Source organism: Oncorhynchus mykiss, chromosome 7, assembly GCF_057628025.1.
Source record: "Oncorhynchus mykiss isolate SJ-2025 chromosome 7, ASM5762802v1, whole genome shotgun sequence".
NCBI lineage: Eukaryota > Metazoa > Chordata > Actinopteri > Salmoniformes > Salmonidae > Oncorhynchus > Oncorhynchus mykiss.
The window spans coordinates 27,460,298-27,484,798 of record NC_143028.1 but is presented as its reverse complement, the minus strand read 5'-3'; the positions used below and the strand labels follow the sequence as shown (position 1 = coordinate 27,484,798).

Here is a 24,501-nt window from a genome sequence, read left to right as displayed (position 1 = left end):
CGTCTCTGGCCTACACTCCAGTACAATAGGTGGCGGTAATGCCCAATAACGTTGGATGCCAACTGCCGATAAACCCCACCGAAGAAGGATAATTCGTGTCTCTTTCTTTTGTAACATCTCTGGAGTGGTCAAGCTACGGTTTCTCTGACAGCAATATTGAATAAGGATCAATAGAATAAAGCCTGAAAAATATTTGACGTAATTTAAAATGTGGAACTATATAATTATTGACCTCATATGTATTATGTAGGACACTATATATGTTTTTAGCACATGTATTGGATTCTTACTAGTGAATAAAATTATTTGAACATAATTTACACCAAGGCAAATTTGTTACCATCTTTTTATGTTGGTTTTGTCATTTAAATGCTAAAGCCAGAGATACTGTTTAATGGCGAGATGGTATTGTGTCCGTCCTGACAATGGGAGTAGTCTGCTATAGTCATCGGTTAGCTTACCTCCCGTGTATTCCCGTGTGGATAGATTTTGACAGGAGGGGACCCTCTGGCGCCGCCTCTTCCTCTCTGGGATTGCTACGCAGTCGTCTAGGTAGCAGCAATGGAGTCCATCAAGAAAACTATCAAGAATGAACCTGGAAACTGACAGGTCTGGATCTATTCTTTGTATGATGTGTTATTCAAATACTTAGCTTCAAACGCGAAATATTAGCTATGTATAATTCAATTGGACAAGTTGTTACAAACTACTATTTCAACACGATTGTTTTAGCTAGCTAGAAGCTCGTTAGCCAGCTAACGTTAATTATTAACCGAACAAGCTAACGTTCGCTAGCTAACTACTCGTTTTGGTGATATATCCTCTACATAAATCTATCACAGCACGTTTTTGGATTTATTCAGCAGTTTTTACACAATGAATTACGATACCATTGGAAATTAATGTTGAAAGGTAAATGTATGACGTTACTCCTAAAACTTAAGTTTAACATTACAGTATCATGTTTTGTCGTTGTTTCTTGTTGACAAGACCTTTTGATAAATAGTCCAAAGTCAAAACAGTTTGAACGTGTCCAAATCAATAGCCAATATGCAGAAACACTACGTGATATATCGGAAACCTAAAATATACTATCTACACATGTGAAACAATAATCCGGTTACTTGTATTTTTTTAAACAAGCACTTTGTACACTGCACAAACACAAAAAAAAACGTTTGACAAGTGGCAATAAACCGAAAAATCCGGTTGTATGCACTGTTGAAACTACTACCATTCAAAAACCACAGGTAGCCTAAATTTGATATTTTTACATGACGGGTGTGCACTAAAGACAGGGGCTGTGTTCGAATTTTTATATATATATATTTAGGAGTTGCGTTCGAATACTCGTACTAAACGTACGACATGACGTGAATTGAGTATGTTAGCCCATAATGCAATTCTTCAGGAAATCGATGTGGTTTCACGTTTTCAGATTTGAAGAAAATAGCGGAAAATATGCAGCCGAAGTCCGACGAGAGTGGATACAAACGATTGCTTTAACTAATTATGACAAATGTTAAGACAATGTTGAGCAATATAATAAAGTAATAGCTTAATAATTATATACGCTACACGTTATGTTGGCTGACAATGTGTTGGCTACGCTATCCTTACGAACCGCATAGCATGCATATCATTACAGCAGTAGGTACTACCGGTATGTTAGTTGGCTACTAATACATTGAACTGGCCAGTATATTAATTATATACTAACTAACTAGCCAACGTTTATTGACTTGATTATCCACGTCATTCTAAGTTAAGTGGTATAGTCGTGTGCGTTCTCAATGGACATACATTCGCTCTGGCTATTTATTCAATTTCAGAGCACACTTGTCTGAGTGTACCAGAGCAACAGAATACATTTACGAACGCTCAGCACCCGTTTAATATGGCACTCCAGATTGAATTGACGAACACAAAAATGTCTTGATTTGTTATGTTAACAAGCTAGCAAGAGGTTGCATAACAACATAATCAATTTCCGGAACACAGGTGTAGGGCTAGTATGCTCAACAGAAAGTACAGTACACTAAAATTAACTAATAGTATGTAGTAAATAGTCATTAAGTATGTATGTATGTATGTATACAGTATGTTAGTATGGGTATCCGAACACAGCCAGGGTGTCACACAATACAAGATGCTTCACTTCTTCGATGAGGTTTAACAGCAGTTGACATCCAATAAGTGTTGCATTACCGCCAGCTACTAGACTGGAGTATAACTTCCTTATACTTTGCTTGAAAATAAACAAATACCCTACCATCTAACCCTATACTCACTAAAAAATCCAATCTTACTGAAATGTTTATCACTTTTTGACCTATCCGTCTATTGGTTCAGATCGACTACTCACACCACTCCTCTCAGGATCCCTCCCCCTTGACCCATCTCCCTCTACTTTCTTCACTGCCTCAGCATACGACAACTTCTGCACAACTCTAACCCTGGGAACCTCAACATGTCCCTCTCGCATCGGACATTTCTGATCCCCAGCCCCTTGGGCACCCTTACAATTAACACCTACCACTACTTTCCCCAATACTACACATTCCTTTGTCTTATGTTCTTTTGTACACTTCTCACACCTAGGAACCTCCCTCCCAGACATGGCTGCCACATGGCCATAAGCTTGACACTTGTAACAACATAATGCTATCGTCACAAAAGCTAGATCATGTATTTTCAGGCTCGCGAAACAACTGTTCGATTATGGTCATTGTAGTTAATTACCACGTTTCTGTGCTGAACAATATGGAATATTGGCCTGTTGGAAACTACAATTCCCTACTACATCGAACAGTTCTGCACATCGAGCTCACAGGAAAAACCTAGAACGAGGCCTGTCTGAAGTTTGCTACAGAGCATTTGGATGATCCAGAAGAAGATTGGGAGAATGTCATATGGTCAGATGAAACCAAAATATAACTTTTTGGTAAAAACTCAACCCGTTGTGTTTGGAGGACAAAGAATGCTGAGTTGCATCCAAAGAACACCATAACTACTGTGAAGCATGAGGGTGGAAACATCATGCTTTGGGGCTGTTTTTCTGCAAAGGGACCAGGACGACTGATCCGTGTAAAGGAAAGAATGAATGGGGCCATGTAAGTCCGTGTTGCCTAGCAACCTCCCCAAAACATCACTGCTTTCGTTTGGGGTGTATGCGCTCTTAAACTAAAACTATTCAAAAGCCAAACGGAATCGGAGAATAATTTTTACATCACTAGTTAGAAGACAATTTGTTGAAGACCGTCATCTAAATTCTAGAATGGCAATGGCGATTTTGGGAGGCTGACGAAACGGGGAAAGATACAAATCAGTTGCTTTATTTAACTTTTATTTAACAAATCATGACCTGCCATAGGTTATGAACAAGGGCTGTGGCAATGCCAGTATCGCAGTATTTTTTTTCCCATGCCAAAAAGGAAAACACAGTGGGTTTTAAAGAATCTTCTTTATGTAAAATATTGTGTGCTGTAGCTTGGAAAATAATAAAGGTGACTCTGGATGACAACATGCTTCCAGCATTAGGGCTGTTTTCCTAAAGAATCCGCTTCGTGTTTTGTTTCCTTGCCATGGTACTGAGTATCGACATACTGTTATCGTCCCTGCCCTACTATCAACACTGACAACGGTTCCCTGTAATTTAAGTGATAGTTTGACTCTCAAATCGACGTATTGGCCACACGGCCATTCATTCCATTCGAATTCGAAAAATGACAAGTTCTGCGAATAGCGGTGTGTATGACCAAACCCATGGTACAAAACCAAATATATTTATCCGTTTTAATCCATAGATTTTGTGTAATTGAGATGGCTATAATCTTTCATGGTATCAACACCAATCTGAGATTTTAAAAAAGTATGTGTATTTCCTGTAATTGGTGTGTGGTGAAAACGTTAACCTGTGCAATTTAGTAACACCATAGGGACATTTAGCATAATATAAGAATTCAATGTCAGAAGAATTTCCAATTAGGATGATGACCCATATTTTTACAACAATGACCTGAATTTCTTACTGCTTTGACCATGGAGAGAGTTAGAAAATGCTCCTAACCACAATTTAACCAGGTGCTCTAGACTAGAGCATCCATAGGGTCTGTGCAACAGGCTGAATGTTTGACGTCCCTACTTGTTTTCTTCTTGACGCTAGCTAAAATTATAGTGTTACTAACTGCAGCTAGTCAACCAAATCAACCCCACCATAGTTAACTTGCCTTTAATGCAATGAAAGATATTTGTTGTGCTCGATCTAACCCAACATCCATTGGGTTAGCAGACTAGCGTAGCTAGGTGATGAGAGCGTGACCAAGTTGAGCTATTTTTGCATTTGCAGGGAAATATTGCCAACTATGTCATGTCAAAGAGAAACATATAGCTGATGTGTTGTCTGCACCTTTTTATTTACTGTTTCCTTTCCTTTTTTTAGGCCTAACCTGAAGGTAAAACGGTTACAACCTGCTCCCACGTCACATCTGCCGTGGTTAGGAAACCTCACTGTGTGACATTCCACCTAGCCCTGTGGCCAACTGATTGAGCTTGGTGTGATTTCGCTTCCCCCTCACAGACAATGTACTGCCTTCAGTGGTTGCTCCCAGTCCTCCTCATCCCGAAACCCCTGAATCCGGCCTTATGGTTCAATCACTCAATGTTCATGGGCTTCTACCTGCTCAGCTTCCTTCTGGAGAGGAAGCCATGTACCATTTGTGCCTTAGTGTTCCTGGCAGCCCTGTTTCTCATCTGCTACAGCTGCTGGGGAAACTGTTTTCTGTACCACTGCCATGACTCCACACTGCCAGACTCTGCACACGACCCCAGCATTGTGGGTAACTAAGAGGATCCCACTGACACTAGGAGCACACGGACCCTGGACAATCTCTATCTAGGCTGTGAATAAAATCCCCCAGTTGACTGTCGAGATGCTGAGAAACCTAGACAGTGTCCCGATTCTCATTCCCTCTGCCCTTAGTGTACACTTGTTCACTTCCCTTCATGGATTTCAAAGGAATTGACTGTTGCAAAAAATAGGGTGATATTTCCCTCTCCCACGATTACACCAATCCAGTGCATTTAAATGCATGGGGAGGAATGCATATGTAAACTTTCCAGAAAATGGCCTATCCTGCCCATCTCCCTCCTCACTACTGCCCTCCACCCCTGCCTTTATCCCCTGGTCTTGAGTGAACGTCCACTACCTTGGACTCACATTTGCAATGGTTGCCTTTATAGTTTTCATATGTCGTGTTAATACATCAATTTTAATTACAGAATGCTGAAAGTTTCCAAAGGGTAGAAATTGTGTGTGTGTGTTAGTCAGCATTTTCACAAGTCATACTATCAGTATGTTATGGTAGCAGGTGAACATGAATATCCTGCGTCCTTGTTGAGCTTTATTGACGTCAAGAGCAGAAGAGTGATGTGAACCATTTTCATGTCACTTCCCCTGCAGAACTCAAATGTTACCACAGCTTTTAATTTATTAAAGTTCAACGTCTGAAGGCGTTATCACTGACCATGATGCGGTGGCCTTGTGTGTTTTTTTGGTTCTTCTAGGCTTTATGTCAACTGCAAGTTTTATCAATTGCCCACTATCTGCATTTGAGAGAGTGAGAATGCCTCATGACTAAGAAGGAAAAGCTAATTATTGGTAAATAAATAAATAAAGGTAGTGAAAGAAAAACAATACTTTTTTTTAGGGTTCACAGAATCTCAATATTTGAAAAGACAAGTCAGTTTTTATAGAGTTTATTATGAAAGTAATTGAAATGAGAAGGTTAATTACTGCATGTTGTCTGGTGCTGGTTGGCAAACATTTAATTTTATTTTAATTTGGGCCATATAGATACTGCTGGACAAGCTAATGAGCTTTTGATCAAAAGGTTTTATGTTATTTTTAACTCCAGCCCAGTGTGAGACCCATCACGGAAAGGTCACCATTTTGTAGCTGGCTATCCAGTGAACCACAGGCCTAACAAAATGTTCACATAATTTAGCCCGGTCTGGTTTTGAGAACTGTTGACAATGATACTCAAGTAAATTTTATTATATTCTGTTAGGTTGCTGTAGCTGATGACATTTTGTTTGTCATTAAAATAGGTTAGATCATCAGTCTCAATTTGCTCGTTTGTGAAGATTGTGCTGCCAATGTTATTTGGAGGCTACATTCAATACATGGGAGGTTTGTATTGCAAATATTTGCTTTAGGTCTGTCCCCGACTAAAAAATATTTTGGTAAACCGAGAGTCGTCTGTTCTTTCGACCAATCAATTGACTGCAGTTTTTAGTATTTTTCCATATATAGACACACTGTGTTTTAATAAAATCAACTATACGCATTGAGCTTGTCTGATGCTTTAAGCTTACAGTTTGATGAAATAAGACAAATGCCTCGAGGGCGCCAGAGATCTATCTACATTACCAGAAGGGGAAAAAAACGTAACCTGACCCAATTATTCTCCTGCTGACTTTCGCAGATTCTGCAATTACTTTCCTGAAGTTGCTAGCAATAGGCTACATGAGGGGTTGGCAACCTTTCACATTTTGTAAAACGGTTTCATTTGAGTAATAACGTCTTCATATCTGAAAATCCTTGTCATGTGGTTACTCAAAATTCGATCCAAATCTAAATTAAAATGATTCAAACTTAAAACGTAACTTCTATTGCCATTGCCAACTATGTAAAAATAGCCTACATAAAGCTAACTAATATAAACATTGCAGTCTGCAGGTAGAAAATATCCTGATAAAATAAATATCTTATAAATCACATTGGCTGTCTGCAACAACCTTGAAACATTGTATAAACTAAGTTGGTTTCAACCCAAAGTTTTCCCTAGCAAACTTGCTACATTGTGTAAAATATTCTGGGCCTTCTGTTTCCCTGCCAGTGAGCTAGGGACCGACACAGCTGTAGGCTATTTGCTCAAGGGATAAGAAGCCGTGCTTGACTTAGGCAGGAGCACCCAAAATGAGAACCGGAACCTATTTCAGTAAGTCAAGCACTGATAAGCAATCAGGTAGGCCTATTTTATGACGTTTCCACTGGATCAAGCATAACATTTTTCGCTTTCATGCTGAGTGGTTATCAAAAGGGAGAGAACTGGAAAGATTTTTCAAATACGCTGAGGAACTATTGTAAATACTTTTCTTGCTGTTTGAGGTGAAGAAAACATTACTTTGAGCAGCTCCACGGGTCATTAGTGGTGGTGCGTTATTTTATTTTATTTAACCTTTAACTAGGCATGTCAGTTAAGAACAATTCTTATTTGCAATGAAGGCCCACCAAAAGCCCTCCTGTGGGGATGGGGCCTGGGATTTTAAAAAACAAAATAAATGCAATATAAATATAGGACAAAACACATCACAACGAGAGAACACACAACACTACATAAAGAGAGACCCAAGACAACATAGCAAGGCAGCAACACATGACAACACAGCATGGTAGCAACAGAACATGGTACAAACATTATTGGGCAGAGTTTACAGCACAAAGGTCAAGAAGGTAGAGACAACAATACATCACACGAAGCAGCCACAACTGTCCATAAGAGTGTCCATGATTGAATCTTTGAATGAAGAGATTGAGATAAGTGTCCAGTTTGAGTGTTTGTTGCAGCTCGTTCCAGTCGTGAGCTGCAGCGAACTGACAAGAGGAGCGACCCAGGGATGTGTGCGCTTTGGGGACCTTTAACAGAATGTGACTGGCAGAACAGGTGTTGTATGTGGAGGATGAGGGCTGCAGTAGATATCTCAGATAGGGGGGAGTGAGGCCTAAGAGGGTTTTATAAATAAGCATCAACCAGTGGGTCTTGCGACTGGTTTACAGAGATGACCAGTTTAGAGTGCAGTGATGTGTCCTATAAGGAGCATTGGTGGCAAATCTGATGGCCGAATGGTAATGAACATCTAGCCTCTCGATAGCACCCTTACCTGCCAATCAGAAATACTATCAGGTCCCCAAATGGGCACATTTCTATGCCTACATTTGCATGTAGGTCATGTAAGACATGCAAATACACAAACTACAACACATAATCTGGGGAACGTAACATGTGTCCTAATATATCTTCATTTAGAATAAATCAAACTTAGTAATGGTCTTGTTTTGCTTTACATATATCATTGTTTAGAACAGGCCTAGTCAACTCCAGTCCTTGGGAGTTCCCTAGCAAACACACCTGATTTAAACTAATTGCATTCTAAACTGAAGATCATGATTAGTTGATTATTGGAGTCAGGTGTGTTAGCTGGGACTGGGGCAAAACTGTGACACCAGGACTGGAGTTGCCCAGGCCTGGTTTAGAAGAAAAATAGCCAGGCTGGTTTAAAGAGACCTGACTGGAGGCGTAATAGCACGTGCAACCCCGCCATCAACTTGGATCAGTGAGAAAGTTTCTCTGTTCAATTTAATTTAACCAGGATAGTCGACTCAGGAACAATTGTCACTACTCTCAAGGGAGTACTGGGAGAACAGAGTCCGTTCCCTCTGCAGCAGAGGTTGTGCCCACCGGCATAAAAAAAAGTATTGCAGAGGATGTTGAGGCCTGGAAGGTGTTGAGGGAGCTACTCCACATGCCTGCAGTGGAACAGGAATGTCCTGCATCCAATGCCATCTGCATTGTGTGTAGAGTTTTGGAGGAGGCTGAGCTTTGGCACTGTGGTGATTGTGGCTCAGATAAATATTTCTTGTGGACAATGTTGGGAGTGCTGTGTGTTCTCACAGCACTCCCAACATTGTCCACCATTTGGAGTTATGGAAAGTAATGTATTTTATGTTATGTCAAAAAACCTGTCAACTTCTTGCTTAAAAAAATGGCTTCCCAGTCCAAAATGTTGATGTACTTGATGATGTACTTACAGTTCAGTTTCCATAAAAGTTACAGTTCCCTGCAGCGATAAGGTAAATGTGACTAAATCTGTTGTACCAAGCACAGAGTTGGTTTTGAGTTTTCTAACAACCTTGTCCAATGAAATATCCCCCTGATAGTGTAGTTTCAAATCTGCAGCTAATGTAGTCTGTTCTACAACAACTTTGTGTCTGTCTGTCTTAGTCAGGGCACTTCATACCATGTGTCCCGGTGGGCCAACGATGGGAGTGGAGGAGACAAGATGACCATGACTGTCACAGCCAGTACAACCGTCTTCTGACTGTTGTTTACTTTAGAGGTAGGCCAAAGATCATTTGGGACCAGCATTGAGGGTCCTAAACATGCTGCGCGGTTCTTTTGTGACCAAGACAATGTCGACTGCTTTGTAGGAGGAGCATCAGACACACCAACTGAGGTATACTGGATTTTTAAAAATGTGATGTATCTCGCAATCAGTTAATTTCACTAGCCCTCGTCTGTGTCACTTGTGTGTTTGTGTGTATAATCAACAGCTGGGCTAATGTTGGAGAAGTTAAAAGGTTTTATTGAATTCAGGAGAAGACATTTATCCTTGATGGTGTTATTTTAGCATTGGACTATTCTGTCCATAAAAATATTGCTTAGTGAATATGGATGACTTTTTTCACACATGCTTATTCACTTAATTTTACAGGGGTGCTGGGGATTTCAAGCCGGGATGTGCTGTGATCCAAACACAAAACCCAGAAACTGGACATAACTGGTGTGTTTGTGATGGCGTGCAGGCACGAGCATCCACTGAAGTTCCTGAACCTGAAGAGAGGAGAGAAGTATGTGGATGTACAGTACCAATCAAAAGTTTGGAGACACCTACTCATTCAAGGGCTTTTCTTTATTTTTACTATTTTCTACATTGTAGAATAATAGCAAAGACATCAATACTATGAAATAACACATATTGAATCATGTAGTAACCAAAAAGTCATAAACAAATCAAAATATATTTTAGATTTTAAATTCTTCAAAGTAGCCACCCTTTGCCTTGATGACAGCTTGGCACACTCTTGGCATTCACTCAACCAGCTTTACCTGGAAAGCTTTTCCAACAGTCTTGAAGGAGTTCCCACATATGCTGAGCACTTGTTGGCTGCTTTTCCTTCACTCTGCGGTCCAACTCATCCCAAACCATCTCAATTTGGTTGAGGTTGGGTGCTTGTGGAGGTCAGGTCATTTGATGCAGCACTCCGTCACTCTCTTTCTTGGCCAAATAGCCCTTATACAGCCTGGAGGTGTGTTGGGTCATTGTCTTGTTGAAAAACAAATGATAGTCCCACTAAGCTCAAACCAGATGGGATGGCGTATCGCTGCAGAATGCTATGGTAGCCATGCTGGTGAAGTGTGCCTTGAATTCTAAATAAATCAGTGTCACCAGCAAAGCACCATCACACCTCCTCCTCCATGTCACCAAGGTGGGAACCACACATGCGGACATCATCCGTTCACCTACTCTGCGTCTCACAAAGACACGGCGGTTGGAACCAAAAATCTAAAATTTGGACTCATCAGACCAAAGGAAAGATTTCCACCTGTCTAATGTCCATTGCTCGTGTTTATTGGCCCAAGCAAGTCTCTTCTTATTATTGGTGTCCTTTAGTAGTGGTTTCTTTGCAGCGATTCGACCATGAAGGCCTGATTCACACATTTTCCTCTGAACAGTTTATTTTCAGATGTGTCTTACTTGGACTCTGTAAAGCATTTATTTGGGCTGCAATCTGAAGTGCAGTTAATTGCCTATTTCTGAGCCTGATAACTGTAATGAACTATCATATTAGGAGCTGTTACAGAAGGCTGAGGCAGTGGCCAAACACTAGCCCCACTTCAGAATAATGGAGGACACTTAAATCAAGTTGGTCACATTTGATCCGGTCAATGGTCAAAATATACTGAGCAAAATTATAAATGCAACATGAAACAATTTCAATGAATTTACTAAGTTACAGTTCATATAAGGAAATCAGTTAATTGAAATAAATTCATTAGGCCCTAATCTATGGATTTCACATGACTGGGCAAGGACGCAGCCATGGGTGGGCCTGGGAGGGCATAGGCCCACCCATTTTGGAGCCGGGCCCAACCACTGTGGAGCCAGGTCCAGCCAATCAGACTGAGTTTTTACCCACAAATGGGCTTCATTAAGGACAGAAATACTCCTCAGTTTCATCAGCCGTCTGGGTGGCTGGTCTCAGACGATCCCGCAGGTGAAGAAGCCAGATGTGGAGGTCTTGGGCTGGCGTGGTTACACGTGGTCTGCAGTTGTGAGGCCGGTTGGACGTACTGCTAATCTAAAGCGACGTTGGAGGCGACTTATAGTAGAGAAATTAACTTTCAATTCTATGGCAACAGCTCTAGTGTATGCCAATTGCATGCTCCTTCAAAACTTGAGACATCTGTGGTATTGTGTTGTGTGACAAAACTGTACATTTTAGAGTGCCCATTATACTGTTTAATCAGCCTCTTGATATGCCACAACTGTCAGGTGGATGGATTGGATTATCTTGGCAAAGAATACATGGCCAATAACAGGAATGTAAACATGAGATAAATGTTTTTTTGTGCATATGGAACATTTCTGGGAGTTAATATTTCAGCTCATGAAACATAGGACCAACACTACATGTTGCGTTCATATTTTTGTTTGGTGTAGTATGGAGCAGAGGCCCGGAGTATTGTTTCTTCATCCAATGTAATGTATTTTCAGTGAATTTGGTGATGTTTTTTCCCCCTGTTCAGAGAAATTAGTCATTGAAGCTGTTTGGTTCATGTCCCGTCCTACATCCGGATATTACCAGGTTCTGACAACTAGATGATGCTGTTCCTGCTATTAGGTTATTATTCTCTAAAGACCCACCCCACCCTTGTTAAAGGGATAGTTCACCCAAATAACAAAATTACATCTTGGTTTTCTTACCCTGTAAGCAGTCTATGGACCAGGTATGAAAGCAACCCATGCTTTAGCTTTGATTACCTGGCCTCTGTTTCCACTGCTAACTTTTTAGCATGTGTGTCACAAATCCAATGCAAGCCAAATACACAACAGTGTATTTGCACTGAGATACAGTGCCCTAGACTGCTGCGCCACTCAGGAGCCCACAATTGATTAACTTTTTCTTGGTAAATGTAGTTATTCTGTCTTTATAAGCATATCAATATGATATTTACAGCATCAAATGTGTTGTATTTGTAAAACAAACACACTCATTTTTTCTTTAGATACATTTTAAAAATTACAATTCTAGAATAAGGCTGTAACGTAATAAATTGTGTAAGGGGTGTGTCTTGGCGGCAGAGAAGTCAGGCGCAGGAGAGCAAACTCTGGGTTTACAACGGAGCAGTTTAATAATAAAAAACCCCGGATCAGAACAAACAATAAATGGGTACAAAAACCCGTCGCACACCAGAATAAACATGCACATGCACTTACAATAAACAATTCCGGACAAGGACATGGGGGAAACAGAGGGTTAAATACACAACATGTAATGGTAGAATTTAAACAAGGTGTGTGGGAAGACAAGACCAAACAAATGGAAAATGAAAAGTGGATCAATGATGGCTAGAAGACCGGCGACCCCGACCGCCGAACGCCGCCCGAACAAGGAGAGGAACCAACTTCAGCGGAAGTCGTGACACGTTGAAACTAAATTACTTTCGTAGCAAGTGTCTTATGAAACACATTCTTGGCATAACTGATTTGTCAGAGAAATATCAGCTAAATATGATAGCCAGCTACAGCTATCACCAAGCTATGCTAGGTAGTTACTGTCAGTTTGGCTAAACACAAGGTCAGCGCAGGCTTTAGCCTATACTTGTAACTGAATTAGCTGACCAACTTGAGATGGCGAGTCGGTCAGGAGGGGAGAAGTCCTCAACTTCAAAACTTAGCTTTGCTATGAAGAGAACAATCTTAGCTTACCTCACCGTATTCACTACTGCCCTTGTTTGTTGTGATTGAATGGCTCTCATTTGCCTTCAGTTATGGCCTCTAGCATTTCTTAATGAGCATTGATGAAAATCAAGGCCAAATCAGGAAGTGCAGTCGCCCTTTAAAGGCTAGAAAGCATGAGCTTTTACTTACTAATGTAACACAATGTGGTCAGAGACTTAGTAACTTAGTTGTAGTCATAATCTGGCTACCAGATTATTACATATTTAATAAATTATTTACAGATATGTTCTAAACTACCACAATGCACTATTTCTCAATGTCATATGGAGGATCTACAGTCGTGGGCAAAGGTTTTGAGAATGACACAAATATAAATTTTCACAGTCTGCTGCCTCAGTTTGTATGATGGCAATTTGCATATACTCCAGAATGTTATGAAGAGTGATCAGATGAATTGCAATTTCATTTCTAAGTCCCTCTATGCCATGCAAATGAACTGAATTGCAAAAAAAAAAAAAAAAATCCACTGCATTTCAGCCCTGCCACAAAAGGACCAGCTGACATCATGTCAGTGATTCTCTCGTTAACACAGGTATGAGTGTTGACAAGGACAAGGCTGGAGATAACTCTGTCATGCTGATTGAGTTAGAAAAGTAGACTGGAAGCTTCAAAAGGAGGTTGGTGTTTGGAATCATTGTTCTTCCTCTGTCAGCCATGGTTACCTGCAAGGAGACACGTGCCGTCATCATTGCTTCACAGGCAAGGATATTGCTGCCAGTAAGATTGCACCTAAATCAACCATTTATCAGATCATCAAGAACTTCAAGAAGAGCGGTTAAATTGTTGTGAAGAAGGTTTCAGGGCGCCCAAGAAAGTCCAGCAAGCGCCAGGACCGTCTCCTAAAGTTGATTCAGCTGAGGCATCGGGGCACCACCAGTACAGAGCTTGCTCAGGATTGGCAGCAGGCAGGTGTGAGTGCATCTGCACGCACATTGAGGCAAAGACTTTTGGAGGATGGCTTGGTGTCAAGAAGGGCTGCAAAGAAGCCACTTCTCTCCAGGAGAAACATCAGGGACAGACTGATATTCTGCAAAAGGTACAGGGATTGGACTGCTGAGGACTGGGTAAAGTCATTTTCTCTGATGAACCCCCTGCCTGATAGTTTGGGGCATCCAGAAAAAAGCTTGTCCGGAGAAGACAAGGTGAGCGCTACCATCAGTCCTGTGTCATGCCAACAGTAAAGCATCCTGAGACCATTCATGTTTTTATTTTATTTTTAATTTTATTTAACCAGGCAAGTCAGTTAAGAACAAATTCTTATTTTCAATGACGGCCTAGGAACAGTGGGTTAACTGCCTGTTCAGGGGCAGAACAACAGATTAGTACCTTGTCAGCTCGGGGGTTTGAACTTGCAACCTTCCGGTTCCTCCAACTCTCTAACCACTAGGCTACCCTGCCGCCCCATGTGTGGGGTTGCTTCTCAGCCAAGGGACTGGGCTCACTCACAATGTTGCCTAAGAACACGGCCATGAATAAAGAATGGTACCAACACATCCTCCGAGAGCAACTTCTCCCAACCATCCAGGAACAGTTTGGTGATGAACAATGCCTTTTCCAGCATGATGGAGCACCTTGCCATAAGGCAAAAGTGATAACTAAGTGGCTCGGGGAACAAAACATCAATATTTTGGGTCCATGGCCAGGAAACTCCCCAGACCTGAATCCCATTGAGAACTTGTGGTCAATCCTCAAGAGGCGGGTGGACAAATAAAACCCCACAAATTCTGACAAACTCCAAGCATTGATTATGCAAGAATGGGCTGCCATCAGTCAGGATGTGGCCCAGAAGTTCATTGACAGCATGCCAGGGCAGATTGCAGAGGTCATGAAAAAGAAGGGTCAACACTGCAATATTGACTCTTTGCATCAACTTGATGTAATTGTCAATAAAAGCCTTTGACACTTATGAAATGCTTGCAATTATACTTCAGTATTCCATAGTAACATCTGACAAAAATATCTAAAGACACTGAAGCAGCAAACTTTGTGGAAATTCTCAAAACCTTTTTGCCACGACTGTACTCTGTGCTACCGAGTTTGTACGTATGCTAGCTCGGTAGCTAACTCAAGCTTGCTAATGTTAGCCCTTAGCCATGCTAGCATATAATTACATTCCAGACCAACTGTTGGCAGTGGTGAGCTAAAATCCACTAATCACAGAAAATGTGAAGTAAATAAGGAGCAGATGGCAGTGATTACAGCTGTGAGTATTTCTGGGTAAGTCTCCTAGAGCTTTGCACACTTGAATTGTACAATATTTGCACATTATAATTAGTTTTATTTTTCACGCTCCGTCAAGTTCAAATCAAATCCAATTTCATTGGTCATATACACATATTTATCAGATGTTATTGTGGGTGTAGCGATATGCTTGTGAGCCTTGCTCCAACAGTGCAGTAGTATGTAACAATTCACAACAATAACAAATCAAACACTAACAACAACACAAAATCAAAAAGTAAAAGAATGGAATTATGAAATATATAAATATTAGGGCGAGCAATGTTGGAGTGGCATTGACTAGAATACAGTATATACATATGAAATGAGTAAAACAGTATGTTAACATTATTAAGACCAGTGTTCCATTATTAAAGTGACCAGTGATTCCATATCTATGTACATACGGCAGCAGCCTCTAAGTTGCAGGGTTGAGTAAGCGGGTGGTAGCCGGCTAGTGACAATGAATAAGTTCAGGGCAGCGTACTTGGTGGAGGCCGGCTAGTGTTGGCTATTTAACAGTCTGATGGCCTTGTGATAATAGCTGTTTTTCAGTCTGTCAGTCCCAGCTTTGATGCACCTGTACTGACCTCACCTTCTGGATGATAGTGGGCTGAACAGGCTATGGCTCAGGTGGTTGATGTCCTTGATGATCTTTTTGGCCTTCCTATGACATCGGGTACTGTAGGTGTCCTGGAGGGCAGGCAGTGTGCCTGCGGTGGGCAGACAGCGCCATCCTCTGGACAGCCCTGCGGTTGTGGGCGGTGCAGCTGCCGTACTAGGCGGTGATACAGCCCGACAGGGTGCTATCAATAGTGCATCTGTAAAAGTTTGCGAGGGTCTTAGGGGCCAAGCTGAATTTCTTCAGCCTCCTGAGTTTGAAGATGCACTGTTGCACTTTCTTCACCCCACTGTGTGGGTGGACCATTTCAGATTGTCAGTGATGTGTACGCAGAAGACCTTGAAGCTTTTCATCTTCTCCACTACGGTTCAGTCGATGTGGATAGGGGCGTGCTCCCTCTGCTGTGTCCTGACGTCCACGATCAGCTCCTTCGTTTTATTGACGTTGAGGGAGAAGTAGTTTTCCTGGCACCACTCCGCCAGGGCCCTCACCTCCTCACTGTAGGCTGTCTCATCATTGTTGGTAATTAGGCTTACTACTGTTGTGTCGTCTACAAACTTGATGATTGAGTTGGAGGTGTGCGTGGCCACGCAGGGCCCCTGTGTTGAGGATTAGCATAGTGGAGGTGTTGTTTCCTACCTTCACCACCTGGGGCAGCCTGTCAGGAAGTCCAGGACCCAGTTGCACAGGGCGGCGTTCAGATCCAGGGCCTCAAGATTAATGATGAGCTTGTCGGGTACTATGGTGTTAAAGGCTGAACTGTAATCAGTGAACAGCATTCGTACATAGTTATTCCTCTTGTCCAGATGGGATAAGGCAGTGTGCAGTGCGATGGCAAATAGTTGCCTAGCAACCTTGCAAGTTAAACCAGTAGTCATGAGTGCAAATTATTTTGTTTAATTTGAAGTTATTTCTGTTGGAGCTTACATTGTAGGGAATTGGCTGGCTTACCGGGTCCTCCATATTGCATCACACCCAGGACAAATATTTTTCGACATGAAAGATAGAAAAGTGAGGTAACTTTGCATTGGGACTTTTGATGTGTATACTAATGCAAAACCATATGTTACAGGTGGTTAGGTTTATGCTACCTACCCTTTAAATCATAATGAATACCTGGGGGAACTTGATCCCAGATCAGCACTCCTACTTTGAGAAGCTTTGTGAATATGGGCCAAGAGGAATTCACAGATTTCTTATCATTCATTCATTCAAGAACACAATATTCCGATTCAGATGAGGTGGAAATCTAGCCCATTTGGGCACAGACATTTCCATTTGACTAACCTACCAGGTTAGTTATTACTTATCTAGTAATGTAATTGCATGCAAATGAACAGGGCTGAATGATTACCATATGATAGCACGGTCTCTCTAACAGCACTGCGCAGGTCCTCATCAGATGACCACCACAACTCAGCCTCCTGCTCCACGCTCTCCATCGCCTGCCAAACACAGGAGATCAAAGTTCAAAGCGTGTCATATAAACCAAACAGCTAGGCTGCCATCTCTTCAAAACGTAATCTTGTCTATGCACATGATAACCCTCATGTGCATGATAAGTCTCCCAAAAGCACGACGGCAATACATCTCATGTACAAACATTCAAAGGTTTCCCTTTTATCCCTGTCTTTATTTTCAAGCAGGGCCAAACGTCTACAACTTCAGTGGCTCCCTCAAATATGCCATCAAAAAATCCCAGTGAAATAAGGCAGTAGAGAGAACTGCCATGCCAAAACAAACAATCTACAAGCATTAGTGTCCAGGATAAGATCGAGTGTGTTGATGCAGAGTGGCAATTGGCGACACATGTCCCCTTCTTGCGACACCCTGTGGCTTTGGCACCAATACATTGTACACAACCAAGAGCACTCACTTTGAGACACTTGAGGGCCAGACAGGCAATCTGCTGGAGCTGGACATCGCTGTTCCTCAGGATTTCCGTGTAGTAGACTACAGACTACAGCCTATAATAAGACAATAAGGACATCAAATCCATCCAATTTTGAAATTATAGCATGTCATAAGACTTTGTTTAGTTTTCCCAGACTCCCAGTACTTCAATAGAGAATCTCCATTGAGAATGTTTTTTAGTCCTGGACTAGGCTAAATCTGTGTCTGGGAAACCGGTCCTACAAGTACTTTACTAACAAAGTATAATGTGGTAAATCTATCATTAGGGTAAATATTTCATTATGAACATGGTTGAGCATGGGAGAGGTTTTCAACCCAAGTGTAAAGGCCATGATTAAAGACTCCGCTATACGAAATGAGCATTAGCAGAATCAATGACTTCCATCCGCAACAACAAAGAGCACAAAATGAGAGGCTAATCTCAACCAAAGTTGTCAAGCAGCTATCACGTTGCAGAGAGTGAAGCAAACTCCCGTGCATTTGCAGAATCTGTGTGGGTGCTGACGATTGCAGCCTCTTGCCTCACGCTATCTTTGAACTGCTGCTCATATCACTTAGTTTAATCAATTGTAATTAATACCATACCAACTGAGGGAGGCATGATGGATCTAGACTACAGCTACAGTGAAGAATAATTAGGATGGGATGCTTGTGTTGTCCTTTGGTAATGGATTAATGTTTCGTATGTATACCAGGACTCTTTGAGAATAAATAAACAATTTATAAGTAGTATACATACTATTATACATTAATATATTATTATTAAACATTTATTAGCATTACAATTATTGACCATTTATACATTTCTATACCCCTTTATCATGATATCCAATTGGTAGTTACAGTCTTGTCTCATCGCTGCAACTCCTGTACAGACTCGGGAGAGGCGACAGTCAACAGCCGTGCGTCCTCCGAAACACAACCCTACCAAGCTGCACTGCTTCTTGACACAATGCTCGCTTAACCCAAAGCCAGCCACACCAATGTGTCGGAGGAAACACCGTACACCTGGTGACCGTGTATGCGCCACAGGAGTCCCTAGAGAGCGATGGGACAAGGACATCCCTGCCGGCCAATCCCTCCCCTAACCCGGACGACACTGGGCCAATTGTGCACTGCCCCATGGGCCTCCCGGACGCGGTGGCTGCGACAGAGCCTTAACACGAACCAGGATCTCTAGTGGCACAGCTGTCACTGCAAAGCAGTTCCTTAGACCCCTGCGCCACTTGGGAGGCCCTTTTATTGAGCTTTTATACTCAGCAAACAATAAACATCCTCTCACTGTCAATTGCGTTTATTTTCAACAAACCTCAACATGGGTAAATATTTGTATGAACATAAGAAGATTCAACAACTGAGGCATAAACTGAACAAGTTCCACAGACATGTGACTAACAGAAATGGAATAATGTGTCCCTGAACAAAGGGGAGTCAAAATCAAAAGTAACAGTCAGTATCTGGTGTGGCCACCAGCTGCATTAAGCACTTCAGTGCATCTCCTCCTCATGGACTGCACCAGATTTGCCAGTTCTTCCTGTGAGATGTTACCCCACTCTTCCACCAAGGCACCTGCAAGTTCCCGGACATTTCTGGGGGAATGGCCCTAGCCCTCACCCTCCGGTCCAACAGGTCCTAGACGTGCTCAATGGGATTGAGATCCGGGCTCTTCGCTGGCCATGGCAGAACGCTGACATTCCTGTCTTGCAGGAAGACATTCCTGACATTCCTGTCTTCTCATGTGGTACCTTGCGGGAAGGGTACCACATGAGGGAGGAGGATGTCTTCCCTGTAATGCACAGCGTTGAGATTGCCTGCAATGACAACAAGCTCAGTCCGATTATGCTGTGATACACCTCTAAATCGATCCCGCTCCAGAGTACAGGCCTCGGTGTAACGCTCTTTCCTTCGACGATAAATGTGAATCCGACCCCTGGTGAGACAAAACCGTGACTCGTCAGTGAAGAACACTTTTTGCGAAGGTGGGTTTGTGCCCACAGGCAACGATGTTGCCGGTGATGTCTGGTGAGGACCTGTCTTACAACAGGCCTCAAGCCCTCAGTCCAGCCTCTCTCACCCTATTGCGGACAGTCTGAGCACTGATGGAGAGATTGTGCGTTCCTGGTGTAACACGGGCAGTCGTTGTTGCCATCCTGTACCTGTCCCGCAGGTGTGATGTTCGGATGTACTGATCCTGTGCAGGTGTTACACGAGGTCTGCCACTGCGAGGACGATCAGCTGTCCGTCCTGTCTCCCTGTTGTGCTGTCTTAGGCGTCTCACAGTACGGACATTGCAATTTATTGCCCCGGCCATATCTGCAGTCCCTGTCTCCTAAGGCACATTCACGCAGATGAGCAAGGAGCCTGGGCATCTTTCTTTTGGTGTTTTTCAGAGTCAGTAGAAAGGCCTCTTTAGTGTCCTAAGTTTTCATAACTGTGGCCTTAATTGCCTACCGTCTGTAAGCTGTTAGTGTCTTAACAACCGTTCCACAGGTGCATGTTCATTACTTGTTTATGGTTCATTGAACAAGCATGGGAAAGAGTGCTTAAACCCTTTACAATGAAGATCTGTGAAGTTATTTGAGTTTATAACATTTAAACAAAAGTGTTTTTAAACATCAATAATCATTTAGAATGATTTATGTTATACCAATCTATACTGAACAAAAATATAAACGCAACATGTGAAGTGTTTCATGAGCTGAAATAAAAGATCCCAGAAATGTTCCTCTGTCACAGTGAAAAGTCTTGTCTGTTTCGGCTACGTCACTTTGAGTAATGAAGTATAAAAAACATTGAAAAGGCAAATGACAGCATACCCTGTTTCTGGATGATAACATCAGCCACGCGAATACAACAACAGGTTGTATACATGTTCATTTAGTAATATTGATATTGTTGTTATAAAAACAAGGCAGTTCGCAGCTGCTATAGTAATTTTAAAGAAAGGCCATCAACAGCCGCTATGGGTTCTAAAGGGTTAATTAAACAACATGATCATTACACAGGTGCACCTTGTGCTAAGGAAAATAAAAGGACACTCTAAACTGAGAAGTTTTGTACCACAATACAATGCCACAAATGTCTCAAGTTTTCAGGGAGCGTGCAATTGGCATGCTGACTGCTGGAATGTACACCAGAGCTGTTGTCAGAGAATTTAATTCAACGTAATTTTAGAGAATTTGGCAGTATACCCAACTGGCCTTACAACCGCAGACCACGTGTAACGACGCCAGCCCAGGACCTCCGCATCCGGCTTCTTCACCTGCGGGATTGTCTGAGACCAGCCACCTGGACAGCTAATGAAACTGAGTATTTCTGTCTGTAATAAAGCCTTTTGTGGGGAAAAACTCATTCTGATTGGCTGGACCTTGCTCCCCAGTGTGTGGGCCTGTCTCCCAAGTGGGTGGGCCTATGCCCTCCCAGGCCCACCCATGGCTACGCCTCTGCCCAGACATGTGAAATCCATAGATTAGGGCCTAATTAATTTATTCATTCTTTATATGAACTGTAACTAAGTAAAATCATTGAAATTGTTGCATGTTGCATTTATATTTTTGTTCAGTATATTAAAAAGATTTGTCCTCGCCCTAACCTTGGTCCTGAAGGCCACCTTGGTCCTGAGACAGTTGCTGGCAGCCTGAGACACCTTGTGGTTGGCTTCCGTCTGGGGGCTGGCTAAGCGATGGAGGGTACAGCCCAAGGGCAGCAGCTCAGCGATGCACCTCCCTTTCAGCTTCTTAAAGGCCATTCTCCTCTTAGGACTCTCCATAGCACACACCAGGTACACTGAAACACACTGAAAGATTTGAGGTTAGGGACAGTTCAAAACGTATTGGAATTTTGCTACATAATTTCTTCCATCCTAGCCAAGTTTCCCCATCTGCTTCCATGCATCTCCCCTATCTCAAGGTGCTTTGGTACTTATTCACTAAACCTTTCCGGGCGCTAACTTTACCACATGTCAATATAGTCTACCAGTCTAACTGTCTAGCCTGCTCTCTATCCAGGGCTGTAGCTACATATGAGGACACCGAGGTCCGGACCTCTATAATGTTTTCTAGTTTGAAAAAAATAAACATGTACACAGTAAAGAAAGTATTTTACAGGTCAACATCTAAATATTATTCCCAGCATTGATCAAAACTCAGAACGCATATATTCTTGATTTGACTGAGCTCTAATCGCTCCTGCCTCTTTGCGAACTAATGGAATAATGAACAGTGGTTTCCCACTGGGCATTGACATCAGTTCAACGTCTAGTTGAAATTTGTATTTATTAATTTTATTTTACCTTTATTTAACCAGGTAGGCCAGTTGAGAACAAGTTCTCATTTACAACTGCAACCTGGCCAAGATAAAGCAAATCAGTGTGACAAAAACAACAACAAAGAGTTACACAAACAAACACACAGTCAATAACACAAAATAAAATAAAAATAGAAAAATCTATGTACAGTGTGTGCAAATGTAGAAGAATAAGAAGGTTGGCAATAAATAGGCCATAGAGGTGAAAATAATAACAATTTAGCATTTATACTGAAGTGATAGATGTGCAGATGATGACGTGCAAGTAGAGATACTGGGGTGCAAAAGAGCAAGAGGGTAAGTAATAATATGGGGATGAGGTAGTCGGGTGTGCTATTTACAGATTGGCTGTGTACAGGTACAGTGCTCGGTAAGCTGCTCTGACAGCTGATGCTTAAAGTTAGAGAGGGAGATATAAGACTCCAGCTTCAGAGATTTTTGCAATTCGTTCCAGTCATTGGCAGCAGAGAACTGGAAGGAAAGGCGGCCAAAGGATGTTTTGGCTTTGGGGATGACCAGTGCAATATACCTGCTGGAGCGCGTGTTGCTCTGGTGACCAGTGAGCTGAGATAAGGCGGGGCTTTACCTAGCAAAGACTTATAGATGACCTGGAGCCAGTGGGTTTGGTGCCGGATATGTAATAAGGGTCAGCCAACGAGAGCATACAGGTCGCAGTGGTGGGTAGTATATGGTGCTTTGGTGATAAAACGGAAGCTAAATGTGAGTCTGGAAGGAGAGTTTACAGTCTAATCAGACACCTAGGTATTTGTAGTTGTCCACATATTCTAGGTCAGAACCGTCCAGAGTAGTGATGCTAGTCGGGCGGGAGGGTGCGGGCAGCAATTGGTTGAAGAGCATGCACTTAGTTTTACTAGCATTTAAAAGCAGTTGGAGGCCATGGAAGGAGTGTTGTATGGCATTGTTTGGAGGTTTGATAGTACAGTGTCTAAAGAAGGGCCAAATGCATTCAGAATGGTGTTGTCTGCGTAGAGGTGGATCAGAGAATCACCAGCAGCAAGAGCGACATCATTGATATATACAGAGAAAAGAGTCGGCCGAGAATTGAACCCTGTGGCACCCCCATAGAGACTGCCAGAGGTCCGGACAACAGGCCCTCCGATTTGACACACTGAACTCTATCTGAGAAGTAGTTGGTGAACCAGGCGAGGCAGTCATTTGAGAAACCAAGGCTATTGAGTCTGCCGATAAGAATGTGGTGATTGACAGAGTCGAAAGCCTTGGCCAGGTTGATGAAGACGGCTGCACAGTACTGTCTTTTATCGATGGCGGCTATGATATCGTTTAGGACCTTGAGCGTGGTTGAGGTACACCCATTACCAGCTCGGAAACCAGATTGCATAGTGGAGAAGGTACGGTGGGATTCGAAATGGTCGGTGATCTCTTTATTAACTTGGCTTTTGAAGATTTTAGAAAGGCAGGGCAGGATGGATATAGGTCTATAACAGTTTGGGTCTAGAGTGTCTCCCCCTTTGAAGAGAGGGATGACCACGCAGCTTTCCAATCTAGGAGGATCTCAGACGAAACAGAGGTTGAATAGGCTAGTTATAGCGGTTGCAACAATTTCAGCGGATCATTTTAGAAAGAGAGGGTCCAGAGTATCTCGCCCAGCTGATTTGTAGGGATCCAAATTTTGCAGGTTTTTCGGAACATCAGCTGTCTGTATTTGGGTGAAGGAGAAGCGGAGGGGGGGGGGGCAAGTTGCTGCAGGGGATGCTGAGATATTGGCCGGGGTAGGGGTAGCCAGGTGGAAAGCATGGCCAGCCGTGGATAAATTCTTATTGCAATTATTATCGTAGATTTATCGGTGGTGGCAGTGTTTCCTAACCTCAGTGCAGTGGGCAGCTGGGAGGAGTTGCTCTTATTCTCCATGGATTTTACAGTGTCCCAAAACAGTCAAGTCTGGGGTGAACCAAGGGCTAATATCTGTACTTTGTTCTACATTTTTTGAATGGGGCATGCTCATTTAAGATGAAGAGGAAAGCACCTTTAAAGAGCAACCAGGCATCCTCTACTGATGTGATGAGCTCAATATCCTTCCAGGATACCCGGGCCAGGTTGATTAGAAAGACCTGCTCGCTGAAGTGTTTTAGGGAGCGTTTGACAGTGATGAGGGGTGGTCGTTTGACCGCGGACCCATTACGCATGCAGGCAATGATCACTGAGATCCTGGTTAGAGACAGCAGAGGTGTATTTAGAGGGCAAGTTGGTCAGGAAGATATCTAAGAGGGTGCCCATGGTTACGGATTTAGGGTTGTACCTGGTAGGTTCCTTGATAATTTGTGTGAGACTGAGGGCATCTAGCTTAGATTGTAGGATGGTCGGGGTGTTAAGCATGTCCCAGTTTAGGTCACCTAATAGTATGAACTCTGAAGATATATGAATTGATTGCACCCCATCTATAGTGTCCAGGGCACAGCAAGGGGCTGAAGGGGGTCTATAACAAGTGACAATGGTGAGAGACTTGTTTCTTGAAAGGTGGATTTTTAGAAGTAGAAGCTCGAATTGTTTGGGCACAGACCTGAATAGCATGACAGAGCTCTGCAGGCTATCTT

At 42.5% G+C, this 24,501-nt stretch overlaps 2 protein-coding genes across 6 annotated transcripts in view; one reads left to right on the top strand and one right to left on the bottom strand.

The window, feature by feature from the left end:
• Positions 1 to 523: 523 nt before the first annotated feature.
• Positions 524 to 5,530, top strand: bc10 (Bladder cancer-associated protein). Of its 3 annotated transcripts, none has more exons than XM_021608238.3 (3): positions 524 to 609; positions 4,442 to 4,495; positions 4,580 to 5,530. In XM_021608238.3, exon 3 carries the CDS (start codon positions 4,583 to 4,585, stop codon positions 4,844 to 4,846), a length of 264 nt encoding a protein of 87 aa, XP_021463913.1. In that variant the 5' UTR covers positions 524 to 609; positions 4,442 to 4,495; positions 4,580 to 4,582; the 3' UTR covers positions 4,847 to 5,530.
• A 3,878-nt stretch (positions 5,531 to 9,408) lies between these two features.
• LOC110528942 (RIPOR family member 3) overlaps positions 9,409 to 24,501 on the bottom strand; it is a 66,516-nt gene continuing 51,423 nt past the window's right edge. The window contains exons 2-5 of one of the 3 annotated variants that reach the window (XM_036983154.2): positions 21,216 to 21,419; positions 17,586 to 17,669; positions 17,064 to 17,154; positions 9,409 to 9,674 (exon numbers count right to left, since the gene is read on the bottom strand). In XM_036983154.2, coding sequence (XP_036839049.2) covers positions 9,550 to 9,674; positions 17,064 to 17,154; positions 17,586 to 17,669; positions 21,216 to 21,392 — 477 coding nt within the window. In that variant the 5' untranslated portion in view covers positions 21,393 to 21,419 and the 3' untranslated portion in view covers positions 9,409 to 9,549. Of the gene's footprint in view, positions 9,675 to 16,346; positions 16,469 to 16,636; positions 17,155 to 17,585; positions 17,670 to 21,215; positions 21,420 to 24,501 lie in introns of those variants that run through there. The other 2 variants (XR_016497168.1, XM_090240604.1) reach the window with 2 other exon arrangements.

Coding starts and splice junctions, on each gene's coding strand:
- bc10 (XM_021608238.3), top strand. CDS start 4,583: ATGTACTGCCTTCAGTGGTTGCTCCCAGTCCTCCTCATCCCGAAACCC.